Source organism: Phyllobates terribilis, unplaced genomic scaffold (assembly GCF_046119375.1).
Source record: "Phyllobates terribilis strain yellow unplaced genomic scaffold, ASM4611937v1 Scaffold_5__5_contigs__length_657084704, whole genome shotgun sequence".
NCBI classification, from domain to species: domain Eukaryota; kingdom Metazoa; phylum Chordata; class Amphibia; order Anura; family Dendrobatidae; genus Phyllobates; species Phyllobates terribilis.
The window spans coordinates 58,052,172-58,070,415 of NW_027362765.1; the positions used below are offsets into that span (position 1 = coordinate 58,052,172).

At 46.5% G+C, this 18,244-nt stretch overlaps 1 protein-coding gene across 1 annotated transcript in view; it reads left to right on the forward strand.

Moving 5' to 3' along the window:
* The window catches only part of LOC141272036 (uncharacterized), a 242,984-nt gene that overhangs the window by 165,385 nt on the left and 59,355 nt on the right, over positions 1–18,244 (forward strand). Inside the window, exon 10 of the mRNA XM_073682326.1 lies at positions 14,386–15,309. Coding sequence (XP_073538427.1) covers positions 14,386–15,309 — 924 coding nt within the window. The remainder of the gene's footprint in view (positions 1–14,385; positions 15,310–18,244) is intronic.

The window sequence follows — 18,244 nt, forward strand, 5'->3', positions numbered from 1 at the left end:
TTTCCCATCCTCCTCTTCCCAGTGTTAATCACTGTTGTTTGTGTGCACTTATTTGTGTGATTGGTATTTTCCTTTAGACCTGTTTGTATTACCTTGTTAGTCTGGTTTGTATCCTGCCATACACTACTACTCCCCTCTTCCCTGGGTGGGGGAAGGGAACAGACTAAGGGCGAATTGAGGAGCTCAGACAAGGTACGTGGCCTGGCGTCTTCACCTTCAGAAGTAATCCGGGGAACAGGGCCAGCTAGGGCGCCCCTGGGATACCCGACAACAAAGTCGTGCCAGAAGCCTTCACATAGCTCCATCGACAGAAAAAATATAAGCGTTACCCATCTCGAAAAAGCACAAAACAAACCAATTATTTTTTTAAAAAATTTCACTATTTACCGTATTTTTCAGACCATAAGACACACTTTTTCCCAAAAAATTTGGGAGGAAAATGGGGGGAGCGTCTTATGGTCCAAATATAGCTTACGAGTGAGTTGCGGTGGTGGAGGAGCGGGATTGCAGGAAGCAGGGTCCCTCTCTCCCTCAGGAACCTAGCAGCGGCAGAAAAGGTGAGATGCTGCAGGGCCGGTGTTGGCAGAGTGCGTTGCTTTTCTGACGGTCACGGCCATCTTCCTGAAGCAGTGATCTACAGGAAAATGGCCGCCCGCCGGCGCATGTGCAGACTGAGATCTCTGCAGCCATTTCCCTGAGGCCCACGGCTTCAGGAAGATGGCTGTCGAGACACCAGTCTGCGGATGTGCCGGCTCGGGCTGCCATTAGCCTATAGATCACTACTTCAGGAAGATGGCCGCGGCCGCCAGTAAAGCAATGCACTCTACTCTGCCTGACCGCCGACACCGGCCCCACAGCATCTCACCTCTTCTGCCGTCGCAGGGTTCCTGAGGGAGGGACCCTGCTTCCTGCAATCCCACTCGACCACCACAGACCCCCATCTTATAAAAAATATTTTTTTTGTGTTTTCCACCCCAAAATTTGGGCTTTGTCTTATAGTACAAAAAGTACGGTAAATAGAAAAAATATACTAGTTTTAAATCGCCACAATTGTCCTACCTTAGAGAATAAAGAAACCTTTAATAAACTGCATAGGATTTTACATAGGACTCTTTATGATTTTCCATCATTTTTTTCCATTCAGATCCCTACAATATCGGATCCTCTCAGTGGAGATTTTCTATATAAGAGAATTTTCCTGATTGACCCGTCAAGGATGGATAGGAACAGGGACACGATTGTAGAGAGAATATTACACCTCACCCTAGAGATCCTCTTCCGGCTTACTGGAGAGGTGAGAGATTCTGATGACGTCACATTACATCATTTTTATCTATGGGAATAACAGATGGACAGAACTGAAGAGGTGAGGACCTTGGAAATGTCTGTAGTGAGATTTATTAATGTGTCTCTCCATAACCAGGATTACACCATAGTGAACAAGACCTCTAGTGAGAGCTGTAAGGCCCATGTGTCTGAGGGATGGGGAAGACCCCTGAGCCCAATCATGGGACCTCCACCTCACTCCCTGATACATGAGGACATCAATGACCGGAAGATCCTAGAACTCGCCTGCAAGATGATTGAGCTACTGACTGGAGAGGTGACATTGCTGGGAATGCTGGGACATTATACAGTAGTACTATGAAGGGATCGTGGTGATGACGGTATCATTGTATGTGTCAGGTTCCTATAAGGTGTCAGGATGTCACTGTCTATTTCTCCATGGAGGAGTGGGAGTATTTAGAAAGACACAAAGATCTGTACAAGGACGTCATGATGGAGGTTCCCCAGCCCCTCACATCACCAGGTAATATAGACAGGACTAAATACACATCGCTTATAATTATCTGTATGTAAAGAATGAATTCAGTCCCTGTATTGTTTTCTCCAGATCTATCCAGTAAGAGGACAACACCAGAGAGATGTCCCCATCCTCTTCTTCCTCAGGACTGTAAACAAGAAAATCCCAATGTTCCTCAAGATCATCAGGTAGATGGAGCGAAGGTGTCATGAAATCTTCCCTATAATGTGTAGAAGGATGTGAAGGTCTTGTGTTCAGTCTTGTTTTATCCAACATTATTAGACATTGAACAGCCATTGAAACTTTCCTAAATTAAAATTTAACTAGTGACCCTGGACTGCAGCATAAAATGAAGTGACTTGCCCCCTGGGCCGCGTGGGGAACCCGGAACCAGGCCTCTGGTGGGATGCTGGGGGTGGTAGTCTCAGTGTGGCGGCGACCCGGTCCATGGCTCAGGGTGGTCAAACCAGTGGCAGTCTTAGTGTAATAACAAATGTCCGACTACGCCTCCCGTGGATTGCGGTCAGTGGGGACCGCCGCTGCACTGCAGGCCGCTGAGGCTGATGTTGTAAGCGCAGCCAAGTATGGGATAACTCCCCATGGGAGAAGTATTGCCTCAGGGCAGCTAGTATGGATGATGGGAGTGATGGTGTGAGCGTCCCAGTACTAATGGTGCTGGTGCGGCGATGAAACACAGAGATGTGTGGTGCAGTTCAGGGTCTTTACTGATGATATAAAGCAGACCCTCCCGGGAGTACTGGTTAGCAATAGAGGCCTGGTCAGTCTGTGAGCAAGGAGGATCTCCCCCTGGCCAGGTGGAGTTGTAGGCCTCCCCGTCTATCTGCACTCTTTCCTGGCTACCTTGCTCTATGCGGGTTGAAGTAGCCCACGTCCCTGAGTATACCGTGTGGTGCTCACCCGTATGGCCGGTGACTTGGGGCCTTCTGTTAGCCTCCGCTCCACGACGGCGGTGCTGGTCCCTTGCCTGTGACCGTGCCTCCGGGCTTCTAAGGCCAGAGGACCTGGAATCCCCTGCCGGTTGGATTCTGCTGCTGGACCTGGATGTCCCCACAGCCTTGGACTCCGTGTCCGGGTTTAGTGTCTTCAGCCAAGGCGAGCTATCTAGCTTCCAGCCTCTGGCTCTCACTCCTGCTCCTACAGAGCTCCTGCTGTATCTTTCCCTCTCCAAGCTCTGACTCTCCTAATCCCACCCCAGACCCAGTTTATAAGGGCAGATTCCTCCCCTCCCAGGTCTGGGTGGGCAGTGTTGCATGCTTAGGGCTCCTGACCAGAGAAACCTCCCACTTGCTCTCAGACATAATATTTCTATTACTGTGGCAACCAGACCCCTGGGGTGCCACATTCCCCCCTAGTAAATTTTAGTACTCCGGGACTAAACACATTTTTAAAGAAACATAAATACAAGGGTATAAACGATAATACAATAACATATTTACAAGAAGCTTTAGTTCTTTAAAGGTCACGGCGTGTCCGCAACCGGGTGTCCATATCACCCAAGGTGAAGTTTGTGAAACAAGAGGGCGTCCATGTCACCCAAGGTGAAGCTTTAAGCGAAGTAGGGGACCTATCCAAAGCAAACCCCTTGCGTTGGCCTTGGGCGTGGCTGCAAGGCTGAAGCTAGCTACTTTGGGCCGTAAGGAGGCCACGCCAGACAGGTTTTCTCTTCCGCGGCCATCTTCGCAAGAGGCACAGTGTGCAACTATCTACAAGATTGTTCCGGTTATCCAGCGTCCATAACCTGTTAGTCCAAATAAATCTGCAGGGTAACTGAGAAACATAATTAATAACAGGCAACAACAAAAACCGTAAACTTTTTCAAGAAACAGGTAAATTTACAGTGCATTACTTTATATTTTCCAGCGAGCGGGCATCTGACCTCTAGTGACTCTAGTGGACCTACGGAGCTCACTAACTGGTTCTGCACTACTGGGTGTAGGAGGTGTTATGGGTAAGCTGGGCAGCTGTCTGCGCACTCTTTGGCTCACTAGGGGCATGGCAGGCTCACTACTAGCAGAGGGTTGATCCTCCTGCGCTGCTGGTGTGGACTCTTCTGCCTCCTGGGCCGGCTGCTCTTCCAGCTCTACCTGGTCTTCTGTAGGCACTTGAGGGGCTGGCTGGAGAAAGGTGAGGACGGGCACCACGATAGCGTTGTTTACTTGTGTCCAGGACCGGGGAAAGTCTCCGAGTACGGTGCTGATCATTTCCTCCTTTTCCTCTACGGGTTGAGGGTCTTCCTGATCTTCATCCGTGCTTTGCAACTTCTCGGGGCACTTTTTCAGGTGGTCTCTGGAGACAGTGGCTGTGGTCTCTCCTCCATCCTTGCTGATGACGTACACCTTTGGATTATTGTGGCTTGAGGGCAGTACGGTGTACGGGTCCTTTTCCCACTGGTCGTCCAACTTATGGAGCCGCCTTTTTCTTTTCAAGACCTGCTCTCCAGGTACCAGGGGAACAGCGGGAGCATGTTGGTTATAAGTCCTCTCCTGCCTTTCTCTTGATTGACAGAGACTTCGCTCGACGCTCTCCTGTACTTTCCGGTACTGCTGCTGCCGTTCTGTATCCCAGTCTGCCTCTGGCGAGGTGTCCTCAGGTGTCAGGACTCCCATATCCAGGTCAATAGGCAGCTTACCAGGTCTTGCTCTCATTAGGTAAGCCGGGGTACAGTTGGTGGAACCTACCGGGATGTGGTTGTACAGGTCCACCAGATCGGGCAGTTTCTCAGGCCACAGGCTGCGTTCTTCCAGGGGCAATGTTTTTAGCAGATCTATCACCACCTGGTTCATCTTTTCGCAGAGTCCGTTGGTCTGCGGGTGATAGGGCGTTGTTCTTATCTTCTTGCAGCCATACAGGTTGCAGAACTCCTGGAAGACCTGCTTCGAAGGCTGGTCCTTGGTCTGTCAACACTTGCTCCGGGTACCCGTGTGGACGGCAGAAGTGCTGCTGGAAGGCTCTAGCTGCTGTTTGAGCCGTTAAGTCCTTGACGGGAACCACCACCAGGAACCGGGAGTAGTGATCTACGATTGTGAGGGCGTAGACATACCCAGATCTGCTCGGATCCAGTTTCACATGGTCCAGGGCTACCAGTTCCAGTGGCTGTCTGGTGATGATGGGCTGCAGGGGAGTCTTCAGGCTGGCACGGGCCACAGTCTCTGCACTACCTCTCGATGGCTCCTCTCATGCCTACCCAGTAGAACCGTTCACGCAACAAGTACTCCAGCTTCTTCCATCCAGAATGTCCTGCTCCGTTGTGGTATGCCTCCAGAACCATAGCCGTGTCTCGTCTTGGGACCACTACCTGCCAGGTCAACTCATGTGTTCGAGAGTTAACCATTCTCCGACACAGCTTCTCCCTGTAGAGGAACAGTTTACTTTTCTCCTTCCACAGTTGCTTGGTCTCCTCCGGAGCGTCTGGGTCAAGACGGGCATCGGCCTGTGTCAGCATTTCATTCACCAGACGGACTGCGGGATCACTGTCTTGCGTTTCCGCCCAGCTGTAGTGGGGCAAGGGATTGAACCTCACAGAGCGCCTGTCCTTCACACGGTGGGAGTACAGGGTAATCCCATGACGGTGGAACGCAGGGAGCTCGACTTCTTCCAGATCTTCTGGATCTTCTCCTACGTCCGGTAAGTTTGACATTCTAGACAGGGCATCCGCGTTGGCATTTGAGCGTCCCGCCCGGTATTTGATGGTGAATTCATAGTTGGACAGGCGGGCCATCCATCTCTGCTCCAGGGCACCGAGCCTTGCAGTGTCCAGGTGTGTCAACGGGTTGTTATCCGTGTACACGGTGAACTTGGAAGAGGCAAGGTAATGCTTGAAATGTTCGGTCACTGCCCACACCACTGCCAGGAACTCCAGCTTGAATGAGCTATAATTCTCAGGGTTCCTCTCCGTGGGCCGTAGCTTTCGGCTGGCGTAAGCGATTACCCGTTCTTTCCCCTGCTGGATCTGGGACAGTACGGCTCCTAGCCCGATGTTGCCTGCGTCCGTGTGGAGGATAAAGGGCTGGCTGTAATCAGGGTACGCCAGGATTTCATCCCCTGTGAGGGCCATCTTCAGCTGGCAGAAGGACTCCTCTTCCAGCTTTTCCCACCTGAAGGGCGGCTTCTGGTTTTTAGCTTTCCGAGATTGACCTATCAGGAGGTCCTGCATAGGGGCTGCCATTTTGGTGAAACCGGGAACGAATCTTCGGTATTAGCCTACCAACCCGAGGAACTGCCGCACTTCCTTTATGCTGGAGGGTCTTGGCCAGTCTTTAATCACGGTGATCTTATCGGGGTCGGGAGCCACTCCATCAGTACTCACCACGTGTCCCAGGTATTGCACCTTTGGTTTCAGGAGGTGACACTTGGAGGGTTTCACCTTTAGGCCGTAGCTTGCCAGGGCGTCAAACACTTCTGCCAGGTGTTTCAGGTGGTCCTCGTAAATCTTGGAATAAACGATGACATCGTCCAGGTATAACAGGACCGTCTCGAAATTCCGGTGTCCCAGACAGCATTCCATCAACCGCTGGAAGGTTCCTGGTGCGTTGCAGAGCCCGAACGGCATACAGTTAAATTCGCTGAGTCCCATCGGGGTGGTGAATGCGGTCTTCTCCCGGTCCGCCTCTGCTACAGGAACCTGCCAGTACCCGCTAGTGAGATCCAAAGTAGAGAAGAAGTTAGCAGATTTTAATGCAGCTAAGGACTCTTCTATCCTTGGTAACGGGTACGCATCTTTGTGTGTGATATGGTTGACCTTCCTGTAGTCAACACACATTCTCATGGTGTTGTCTTTCTTTTTCACTAAGACTAGTGGAGCTGCCCAGGGGCTACAGCTGTCCCTAATTACCCCAGCCTCCTTCATGTCCTTTAACATCCCCTTGGCTTGCTGATAGTGTGCAGGGGGTACGGGTCGGTATCTCTCCTTTATGGGAGGATGGTCTCCCGTTGGGATCTGATGTTCCACCCCCTTCACTCGCCCAAAGTCTAGCGGGTGTTTGCTAAACACTCTCTCGTACTCCTGAACCACCCGGTAGACTCCCTGTTTTTGGTGTGAGGGAGTGGAGTCAGTACCCAAATGCAGTTGCTGACACCAGTCCTCCATTGGTTTCTTAGAGCCGTTACCTTCCTCTGGTTGAGATGGAGGCAAGGGTTCCACGGCCTGTACAGAGTTCTGGTTGATGGTGAACAATTTGGCTAGCGTGGCATACCGGGGCAGGTATACTTCTCTCTCCCCGATATTTATGATGCGGACGGGCACCCTCCCATGGCGTACATCGACCACCCCCCGTGCTGTCAAAATGGTGGGCCTACTGTCTGAGTAGACTGGTTCTACCATTGCTTGGTAGTCTCTACCTCTTAGACCAATAGCTGCCCGGCACCAAATCATCATCTCACTTTTCGGGGGCATGGCAATAGGGAACGGGTCACACATTCTCACGCTACCAATCTCACCACCAGATAGTTCCACTTGTTGCCGCTTCATCAGTGCCCGGATCTCTTTTTGGAGCACACGCTGCTGGCTGGAACTGGCGTTCCTGGCAACCTGCTGCAAAATAAGAATCACCTCTGCAAGACAGTTTTCAATTACATTAGTACCTAGGGTTATTTTTGGGTGACTCTCGCGACGGTCAATGTCCACAATGATCAGTCCTTGTGCCGGCAGTTCAACTTTATCGACCTTGATGGTCACTTCTTTAAATCCTATCTGTGGCACGGGCTGACCTTTGCTGGCGATAATGCTCAGGTCGTCATCTGGGTAGCGGGTTATGTCCGAGTCATTCCAGTACCGCTTCAAGAGCACGTACGGGATGGTGGTGACCTGTGACCCGGTGTCCAGTAAGGCACTCATAGGAATGCCGTCCAGTTACACAGGCAAGACCGGACGTCCCCCTACGTACTTGTCACGCCAGTCCGATGGGCCTGATGATCTTAGGCCTGGGGGTTGGCCCTCTACCCCAGGTTGTGCCCTTTTAAATGACAGTGCCTTGCCATATGTCCGGGTTGATTGCAGCGGCGGCAGATGGCTCGTCCGTCCTCGTTGTACCTGTCGCTGGGTCTCCCTCTGGCCGGTGGGGTCCTCCTTAGTCGGCGCCACAGGACGTCCTCCGGTCCGGATGCCAGCTGGATCTTTCCTGGAGAAGAGACCTGTAAAGACTGCACAGTTCTGGTTAGCGCGGCAACGCTCTTAGTCAGCTCTTGGACCTGATGGTGCAGGTCTGTAGCCGGGTTATTGTTCAAAGCCTGCGCATCAGCTCCCACAGGCCCTGCAGACAAGGGTGCCGCGTCCTGATGATAAGTGATAGCAGGGCGCCTGTGGGTCACAGCGCCACCTGGTGCCGGTTCTCGGAGCACCCGGATGGCTCTGTCCTTGAACTGTGCAACGTCCAGGTCAGGGTCCTGTAAGACCATTGCCCGCAACTGGGTTCGGTGGGCATTGCACAGTAGATCCTCAATAAATTGTTCGGTCAACAGCTTATCTTCATTTCCCACGCTGTCAGGGTCTGCTTGCTTAATGACTCTAAGGGCCTCTTGTAGGTTTAGAGCATAGTCTCTTATACTTTCATGTGCCCGTTGTTTGCACCCGTAAAATCTGAGCTTTATTTCGGCTGAGGTTCGGGTATCAAATGTGTCTTTCAGCCGGGCTAGTATTTCTCTGACAGTCCTCTTCTTCCCAGGTGACCAGGACTTTACCTCCCTTTGGGCTGCCCCGATTAACTGGGCCACCAGGATGCTTAATTTTTGCTCTTCCGTGAGGGGGTATACCTGGAAGAGGCTATCCAATCTTTCCCTAAAGTCACTTAGGGTATGTGACTCCCCTGAGTACTGGGGTAGCCAGGTTGCCCCCGGGATATAGGGCATGGTGAATGGCATGACCGCTGCAGCAGTTGCGCTGGTTGCCGGTGTGGCGGTGGAGCTCCCCTCGGTATCCGACATCCTTCTACCCCCCCTAGTGGACCGTTGCCTACCTTGCGATGCTCTTCTTCCGTAGGTCGCGGCTCCGCAGTCAATCGTCGGGGTAGAGGACCTGGCGTCGCGCTCCGATGACGTCAGCGTCGCTCTTCCTCCCTTCCAGGACCTTGCGCAGCGTCAGTGCGTGGGGCGGAGCTTCGGATCTCGCGCTCTTTTGGCTTCCACGCCCCTCTTCCCGTGCGGCGGCGAGAAGCTGCTGCGGCTGCGGATGGCGGGAAGACGGCAGAAGATGGCGGGAAACGACCCAAGATGGCGTCCGATGGCGGGAAACGACTCCGGACGGCGGGAAACTTCGCCACAGGTAAGTACAAAAGTCTTTTTCAGGCACGCAGTACCCGGTGGTTGCGGGGACGAAATCCTGCCGACTACGCCAAAATTGACTCGCCCCCTGGGCCGCGTGGGGAACCCGGAACCGGGCCTCTGGTGGGATGCTGGGGGTGGTAGTCTCAGTGTGGCGGCGACCCGGTCCGTGGCTCAGGGTGGTCAAACCAGTGGCAGTCTTAGTGTAATAAAAAATGTCCGACTACGCCACCCGTGGATTGCGGTCAGTGGGGACCGTCGCTGCGCTGCATGCCGCTGAGGCTGATGTTGTAAGCGCAGCCAAGTATGGGATAACTCCCCACGGGAGAAGTATTGCCTCAGGGCAGCTAGTATGGATGATGGGAGTGATGGTGTGAGCTTCCCAGTACTAATGGTGCTGGTGCGGCGATGAAACACAGAGACGTGTGGTGCAGTTCAGGGTCTTTACTGATGGTATAAAGCAGACCCTCCAGGGAGTACTGGTTAGCAGTAGAGGCCTGGTCAGTCTGTGAGCAAGCAGGATCTCCCCCTGGCCAGGTGGAGTTGTAGGCCTCCCCGTCTATCTGCACTCTTTCCTGGCTACCTTGCTCTATGCGGGTTGAAGTAGCCCACGTCCCTGAGTATACTGTGTGGTGCTCACCCGTATGGCCGGTGACTTGGGGCCTACACGACGGCGGTGCTGGTCCCTTGCTTGTGACCGTGCCTCCGGGCTTCTAAGGCCAGAGGACCTGGAATCCCCTGCCGGTTGGATTCTGCTGCTGGACCTGGATGTCCCCACAGCCTCGGACTCCGTGTCCGGGTTTAGTGTCTTCAGCCAAGGCGAGCTATCTAGCTTCCAGCCTCTGGCTCTCACTCCTGCTCCTACAGAGCTCCTGCTGTATCTTTCCCTCTCCAAGCTCTGACTCTCCTAATCCCACCCCAGACCCAGTTTATAAGGGCAGATTCCTCCCCTCCCAGGTCTGGGCGGGCAGTGTTGCATGCTTAGGGCTCCTGACCAGAGAAACCTCCCACTTGCTCTCAGACATAATATTTCTATTACTGTGGCAACCAGACCCCTGGGGTGTCACAGAAGTAATCCGTTTTCTGTGGATCACTTGCAGTGTAAATCTAATTACAATGGGAAAGTCAAGTGATTTGATAGAATTTAAATATACAGTGGTCTTGAGATTATACGGAGAATATTGTGATCAAAGAAAAACATTTAGTGAAAGGTGATTCCTTATAAGCAACTCATAAGAAAATCGCGTGAGAGACGTTCATTCACAATCATTGTAAGAACAAGCGGTGGACAGTGATGTAACGCAGGTGAATACAACACTGGATCTACAACTAAAGTGTCCGAATGAACAACTTTTCAGCACAGAAGCTTAATTAGACTTTGTGGCCAACCAATTTCATCTCCTTATGGCAGAAGGACACTTATGGCAGGATGATGCTTGATGCCACAATGGTCATATAGTCATGGATTGCATCCAGGAATATGAAGTTGAGATTTCTCTTGCTTCTTCAGTCTTCACAGTCTCCAGATCTTAATCCAATAGAACAGGGGTAGGCAATTCATTTTCCCGAGGGGATGCACGAGAGACTGTGACTGTTATGGAGGACCGAACTAATAGGATGATATTAATTCTGCTCAATATTAATAGTGACATATTAATTACATTTATAATTATTATTTAATATTTATATATTCACTTAATATTGAGCAGAATTAAGTATGCTGACATCTCCTATATACAAAATGATCCCCTACACAGCCTCCTATATACAGCATAATCCCCCACACAGCTTCCCTATATACAGCATGAGCCCCAACATTGCCCCATATATACAGCATGAGCACCCACACAGCTTCCCTATATACAACACTAGACCGCACACAGCTTCCCTGTATACAGTATGAGCCCCATACAGCCTCCCTATATACAGTGTCAGCCCCCTGACTGTCATAGTCATACAATATGAGCCCCCACATAGCCTCCCTATATACAGCAAGAGCCCCCACATGGCTCTCTATATACAGGATGAGCCCTCTATACACAGGATGAGCCCCCACATAGACTCCTATATACAGCATGAGCCCCCATAGCCCCCAATATACAGCATGAACCCCAATATAGCCTCCTATATACATGTAAACATCCCATACACTTATGAAAGAAAGGAAGAAACACATACTTGCCTCAATCCCGTTCCCTCGGCGCTCTGCTCCTCTCTCCTGTGCACTGAGTCTCAGCAGCAGCTGAGCGACGAAATGACGTCATCGCAACTGCTGTTTAACACGCTGATTGGTGGAAGAAGGAGATGGCGGCCCCGTCCTCCACCAATGTATTCAACGCTGTTTGCATACCAAGGATGCACTTTGCCCAGGTCTACAATAGAAGATCTCCAGGACGAAGTAGAACAGGTTATTCAGAGCATGTCAGCACCTCCTTCTAATTTGTGACAAATATAAAAAGTCATCCTGTCCGCAAGGGCCAATATTCACGCAGAATGATCAAAACTTATAGGAATTTGAATTGCTGGATTTCTGAAGGCCAAAGGGGGCTAACGCCTTTATATATGAATGTCTCTAATAATGTGGCCATTCAGTTTATGTTTTAGACTTGGTGGAGATGACAGGATATAGACATTAGATGTTGTCTGGATCTTCTCACAATATTCTGGTTATGGAGGCTGCTGGTTACAATTAGGAACCAACAGGTGAAGATCACCGGAGACCTGCAGTTCTGTGATAATGACTGTCGTTAAGCCATTGTGGTCATCATGCTAATTTATTTATTTATTTTACTCCCTTATATAGCGCCATTAATTCCACAACGCTTTACAGACATTATGTACAGAATTTATTATCTTTTCTGTTCTTCAAATTAATTTCTCTCAAACTCTCCATCTGTCAGTGACTTTTACTGTATTTGTTTCAGGGTGAAGATCTGCCCCATATGAATACTACAGAGACATATGTGATGGATGATGAGTGGTGTAAAGTGGAAATTCCTACAGATGACTACCCAGGTGAGTAGTAACCACTAAATGCAGAGAAGTCACAGATTCTTCTCAGTCACTGGCCAATTTGTTATACAGAATATTGATGTGTAATTGGACCGGTAGAAACATTTCATGTATAAATGGTAAAGTTTTAAATTGACAAATGGTGGGTTTTTTCTCACAAAAAAACACAGGGCTACATAGGAGACCATCAGCTTCCCTATATATTGCAATAACGTTGTATTTAGGTATACAGTAAAAGCAATAACGCGAAGACAAGTTCAAGTTCCCTAAGGTGACCAAAAAAAATGTTCGAAAAACTATCAAAACATTTTATGTTTTCTAAAATTGTACCAATTAAAATGTCAGGTCACCACGCAAAAAAACAATTCCTCATACAGCTTTATCGACAGAAAGAGAAGTACTTTACTGGTCTCAGAGAATCAAGTCACAAACCAATTTTTTTTTACAATTTTCAGATTTTTTAAAAATAAAATATAAATATATATATATATAACATTATACGTTTGGCTTTGTTGTAATTGTTCCGCCCAAAAGCTTAATGTTGTTGGGTCATTTTTACAGCACAATGAATGCAAAACCCAAAAAGCAATAGTGGAATTCCATTTTTTCAACACAATGGGAAATTTATTTACTGTTTTCCAGTATGTTGTATGGTAAAATGTATGACCTCATTCAAAACTAAAATGCATCCAACAAAAAATAATCAGGCTCTCATATGGCTATGGCAGTTGAAAAATGAAGAAGTTATGGCAAAAAAAAGGAAAAAGGGCAAGAAAATGCGAAAGAGAAAATTGGGGTTAAACCAACGTGCATGAAATAATACAACTTTTTTGGGGTAACACATAGTGAAAGTTTACCATAAAGAATGGTTGGCACATATGGGGGCTGTCATGCTCCATTTCCCCACACATGTTTTGTTTTTTTATTTCCCATTCCTATTGATATGGTAAAGTGAATAATGTTCCTTTTATTTTGTTTTTTTAAAGCCCTAATATGACTATGTTGGCAGGAAAATATAAAAAAAAGTTCTGGCTCTTAGAAAAAGAGGAGGAAATAAAAATTCAAAATGAATGTTGGCTGCATCTTTAGACGGGTACATTAAAACCTCTCTTCTTGATAAAGAGCGCTTGCCACTTGAAATGCGTCGAAAGATGCTTGTATTCTCTTTGTTGTGAATACACAATTTTTAATTTTTGCTTCATGTACCTTGGAAAATAAAATGCACTTTTTTGGACTTTATCTGTGAGCTGGATTTTTCTGCTTCTTCTACATTAAAACATGGACCTATGTAATAGGTCAGTTAAACAGTGAAGAGAAAAACAAAAAGAGCACAAACCTTTTGGCCTAACATCAAAATCTATAATTGAATTGTACTACAATTTGTTTAGAAATTAACGTGTTACATCAGTTAATTTGCAACTACAGTACAATTATCAATGGCTGCCGCACTTGTGATTTGCACTAAAGAAGAGCAGTGTTCATTGATTCATTTTCTGTGGTCTCAGGGTGTGTCTGGTGCCGATATTTATTGAAGGCTTGGTGCACAGAACAGAGAAAGTGTTTTGTAATAAAAAAAATTGTGTATGAATGGATAGACAAGTTCAAGAAAGGCCACACAAGTGTCAAATATAAAAAAGGAGCTGGACACAGGTTCGCGTTTACGACTGATGACAACATTGAGCTTGTACGTGAATGGAGTGTGTTGGTTAGATGAATGATATTGGATTATGTAAGTAATCAAAGTAAGAAGCTCAACAAAGAAAAATATTTACATCTGAACCACATTCGTGGTTCATGCTCAGCCTAAAATATTTTGTTTACATTATATTAAAAAATTGCGCATTTATCTTCTCTAAATTCTACAGCTAGAGAGTGGAACATTTTTGACTTAGCCTCGTAAAATGTATAAATATTGTATTTTAATATAATTTCAAGGCTATGTGATTGAAAAATAATAAATTCAGTCTTATTTTTGGCAGATGACTGTTCCAGCAGATCAGAAACACATCTGATATTTTCAGATTTTACAGCATATGATCATAGTATCACACCAGATACATATGAAGAGCATTACAGTGTCCCAGTTACATCTCCAGCCCAGTTTCTATTATCTGATCCTTTTCAAGAGCTCTTATCTTCTGATTCATCACAGATTGTTAAGCAAAACAAAAATAACACGAGGGATGATGAAAATCAAAGAGCTCACACAAGAAAGAAGCCATATTCATGTTCAGAATGTGGGAAATGTTTTACACGAAAATCACATGTTGTTACACATTGGAAAATTCATACAGGGGAGGAGCCGTTTTCATGTTCAGAATGTGGAAAATGTTTTATAGAAAAATCAAATCTTGTTAAACATTTGAGAATTCACACAGGAGAGAAGCCGTTTTCATGTCTAGAATGTGGGAAATGTTTCACACTGAAAGACCATCTTGTTAAACATCAGAGACTTCACACAGGAGAGAAGCCATTTTCATGTCAAGAATGTGGGAAATGTTTTACAGAAAAAGCTAGTCTTGTTAACCATCTGAGAATTCACACAGGTGAGAAGCCATATTCATGTTCAGCATGTGGAAAACGTTTTATACAAAAACTTCAACTTGTTAAACATCAGAGAAGTCATAATGGGGAGAATCCATTTTCTTGTTCAGAATGTGGAAAGTGTTTTACAGAAAAAGCAAGTCTTGTCAAACATTTGAGACTTCACACTGGTGAGAAGCCATATTCATGTTCAGAATGTGGGAAATGTTTTACAGTCAAAGACCTTCTTGTTACACATCAGAGAATACACACAGGGGAGACTCCATTTTCATGTCGAAAATGTGGCAAATGTTTTACAGAAAAAGCAAGTCTTATTCACCACCTGAGAATTCACACTGGTGAGAAGCCATATTCATGTTCAGAATGTGGTAAATGTTTTGCAGTCAAAGACCGTCTTGTTTCACATCAGAGAATACACACAGGGGTGAAGCCATTTTCTTGTCGAGAATGTGGGAAAAGTTTTACAGAGAAATCAAATCTTGTTAAACATCAGAAAAGACACACAGGGGAGAAGCCATACTCATGTTCAGAATGTGGAAAATGTTTTACAACGAAATTAAGTCTTATTAAACATGTCAGAATTCACACAGGGGAGAAGCCATTTTCATGTCTAGAATGTGGGAAATGTTTTGCAGTGAAAGACTATCTTGTGAAACATCAGAGAATTCACACTGGTGAGAAGCCATTTTCATGTCAAGAATGTGGAAAATGTTTTACAGTCAAAGACCGTCTAGTTGCACATAAGAGAACTCACACAGGGGAGAAGCCATATCCGTGTTTAGAATGTGAAAAATGCTTTGCACACAAATCAAATCTTGTTGCACATGAGAGAAGTCATACAGGGGAAAAGCCATTTTCTTGTTCAGAATGTGAGGAATGTTTTATACGGAAATCAAATCTTATTGCACATCAGAGTACTCACAAACAGAAGTAGCCATTTTCTATTTCCTTTCAAAACCATTTTATTGTGAAATGCTACAAGAAGAAATACAAGCTTACAGTCTACGAGAGAAAGGGAATGCAGTTTACTGTATTTCATGGTTAATAGTAAATGTATAAAACTACTAGTAAACATATTTTATTGAAAAATAAGCAGAAACTACGTATCACACCTAGGAATCAATCATTTCTAGAATGAATTGCACTTTAAAATGAAGATATACTGTATTTTTAAAAGTGCTTGTCAGATGCCTTTCTCTTCAGCCTGATATGACATTGGTCGCGGAGAGATGCTCCTGTGCGTGATTAGGACCATTACCGAGTCAACCACCAGTAATTGTCCTGATCACATACAGTATCATCTACCCATGGCTGATGGCAGATAAAGTGGGAGAGGTGGTTGGATAACCCTTTTAAAACTTGTTACCAATCATTATTAAACATCTGCTTTTAAACGTATATCCTTGTGCTTGGATCTACTATGTATATTTTTTTTATTCTTTAGACTTCAAGGTATTTCCTAAGAACTTATGGAATTGAGGGAGAACTGGTTCTCTGCATCTAAATTATGAAGAATTACATAGCTACATGGTATGGTCAAAAAAGTTATACCATACTTTGCGGATTATAAAGCGTACTGAACTATAAGATGTACCCAAAATTTTGGAGAGGAAAATAGGAAAAAATAATTTTTAATAAAATGGTGGTGCTTCTTATAATCCGCTTTTAAGACAGCTTACACTGAGTGGTGGCGGCGGTGGAGCGGGATCCCAGGTGTCCGGGTCGCTGCTGCAGTAAGTTGAGGGCAGGAGTGGGGCAATGCTGCGGGCCCCAGGCTGGTAGGAGGTGGTGTTCGGCTGAGGTAGGAGTGGGGCAATGCTTCGGACCCCAGGTTGGTAGGAGGTGGTGGCGCAATTGAGATCTCGGGAGTCGAGATCTCAGTGCCGAGATCTAAATCTGCACTTGCACTTCCTCAGGCGGCTATTTTCCCGGAGTCCACCGCATTGAAAACATGGAAAGTGGGAGGGTCTCCAGGCTTTTACAAAATGTCGGCGGAGCCCCTGTAGCGCAGAACACCCCGTCTTCCAGCCTGGGACCCACAGCATCGCCCCACTCCTGCCGCCGCCATTAGTTTCCTGCAGCAGTGACCCTGGGACTCCGCTCCACCGCAGCCGGAGAGCTACATTTGGATTATAAGACGCACCCCCATCTTCCCAACAAATTTGGGGGAAAAAAATGCTTCTTATAATTGTAAAAATACAGTATTTCCATGACGTTCACCTGAAGAATGGCGGAAAGGAAGGGAAGAAGATAAAACTGTAATGCATTAACCAATCTGCCCTAAGAGGGCAAATTTTCGCTTCTGATCCCAAGTGTTGATTAGAATGGTTTGACATCCAGAATATGAATATGATACATTTACATAAAGTTTTATTTTAAATAAAGATTTATTTTACAAAAAAATGTTGGGACACAGTTTAAAATGTAAAGAAAACAAGAATGCAATGATTTGGAATTTTCTTATAGCTATTATTTATTCAAAACAGACTATAGAACACATATCAGAAGGAGAAAAAGTTAAATAGACCAGGTAATACGGTGTTCCTGGGACAGGAAACAACCAGCTTAAAAACAAAAAATTAGCTTTATTTAAAGTCACAATGTGTTTTGGCTGCATCCAGCCTTCGTCAGGTATACAGCTTTTTTATTTTCATGGTGGTCTTATGTATTTACATTTTTTCCATTCTTCAATTGATCTCCGGGAGCACCTTTTCACTTGGTTAATTCCACTTTTCCAGTATGTCCCTCCGGACAGCACACAGGAGGTGTCCTTCCTTGACCTATACAGGGACAGGATCATAGAGAGGTTAAAAGGACCCCTCTCATCTCCATTCTTCAGTGTTTTCCTGTCTTTACAGGGCACAATTGCGTGAGAGTTGCTCGTACACCTCTGACCTCTGGGCTTGTGCCTCATGTTGTATGTCTCTGGCCACCGGGCCCATGCCTCCAGGCTTGTGCCTCGTGCCTCTCTGCCTAGTGCCTCTGGGATTCGTGCCTCTGGCCTACGGGCTTGTACCTCACAACTTGGGATTCTATCCTCAACTCCAGTTAGAGGGGCCTTGTGCCTCTGGATCCATCTTCATTTGCCTCATTCTGTCACACTCTACCCCTAATTGATAAACTCTGGATTCTATTTTATAATTTATGGCTGAAGGGAAACCTATATGTCTATCGAGTTTATCCTAGAACATGACATACTATTGCTCCAGGGAGAGGAGTTAAAATCCCATGAGGCAGATGTGGGGAAAAGATTATTCCCGACTCCACATATGGCAATCAGACTAGTTCTGGGATCAACGTCCCATCACAGAATCTAGTGCCCATAACCTGTAATATTATATTTATCAAGAAAGGCATCCATACCTCCTTGTACTTTGTTGGGAATCAAACATTACAGCATCATGTTACAGTAGAGAATCCATAGTATCACTGCTCTGACAGTAGAGAGTTGCCTTCTGTGATTGGTACGAGTCTTTCTTTCCTTTAGACCAGGGATGTCAAACTCAAATACACAGAGGGCTAAAATTAAAAACTTGGACAAAGTTGCAGGCCAACCTTGATATTCATTAAAAAAATGTCTACAATTGAGGAAGTTTTTTCCTATCAAAT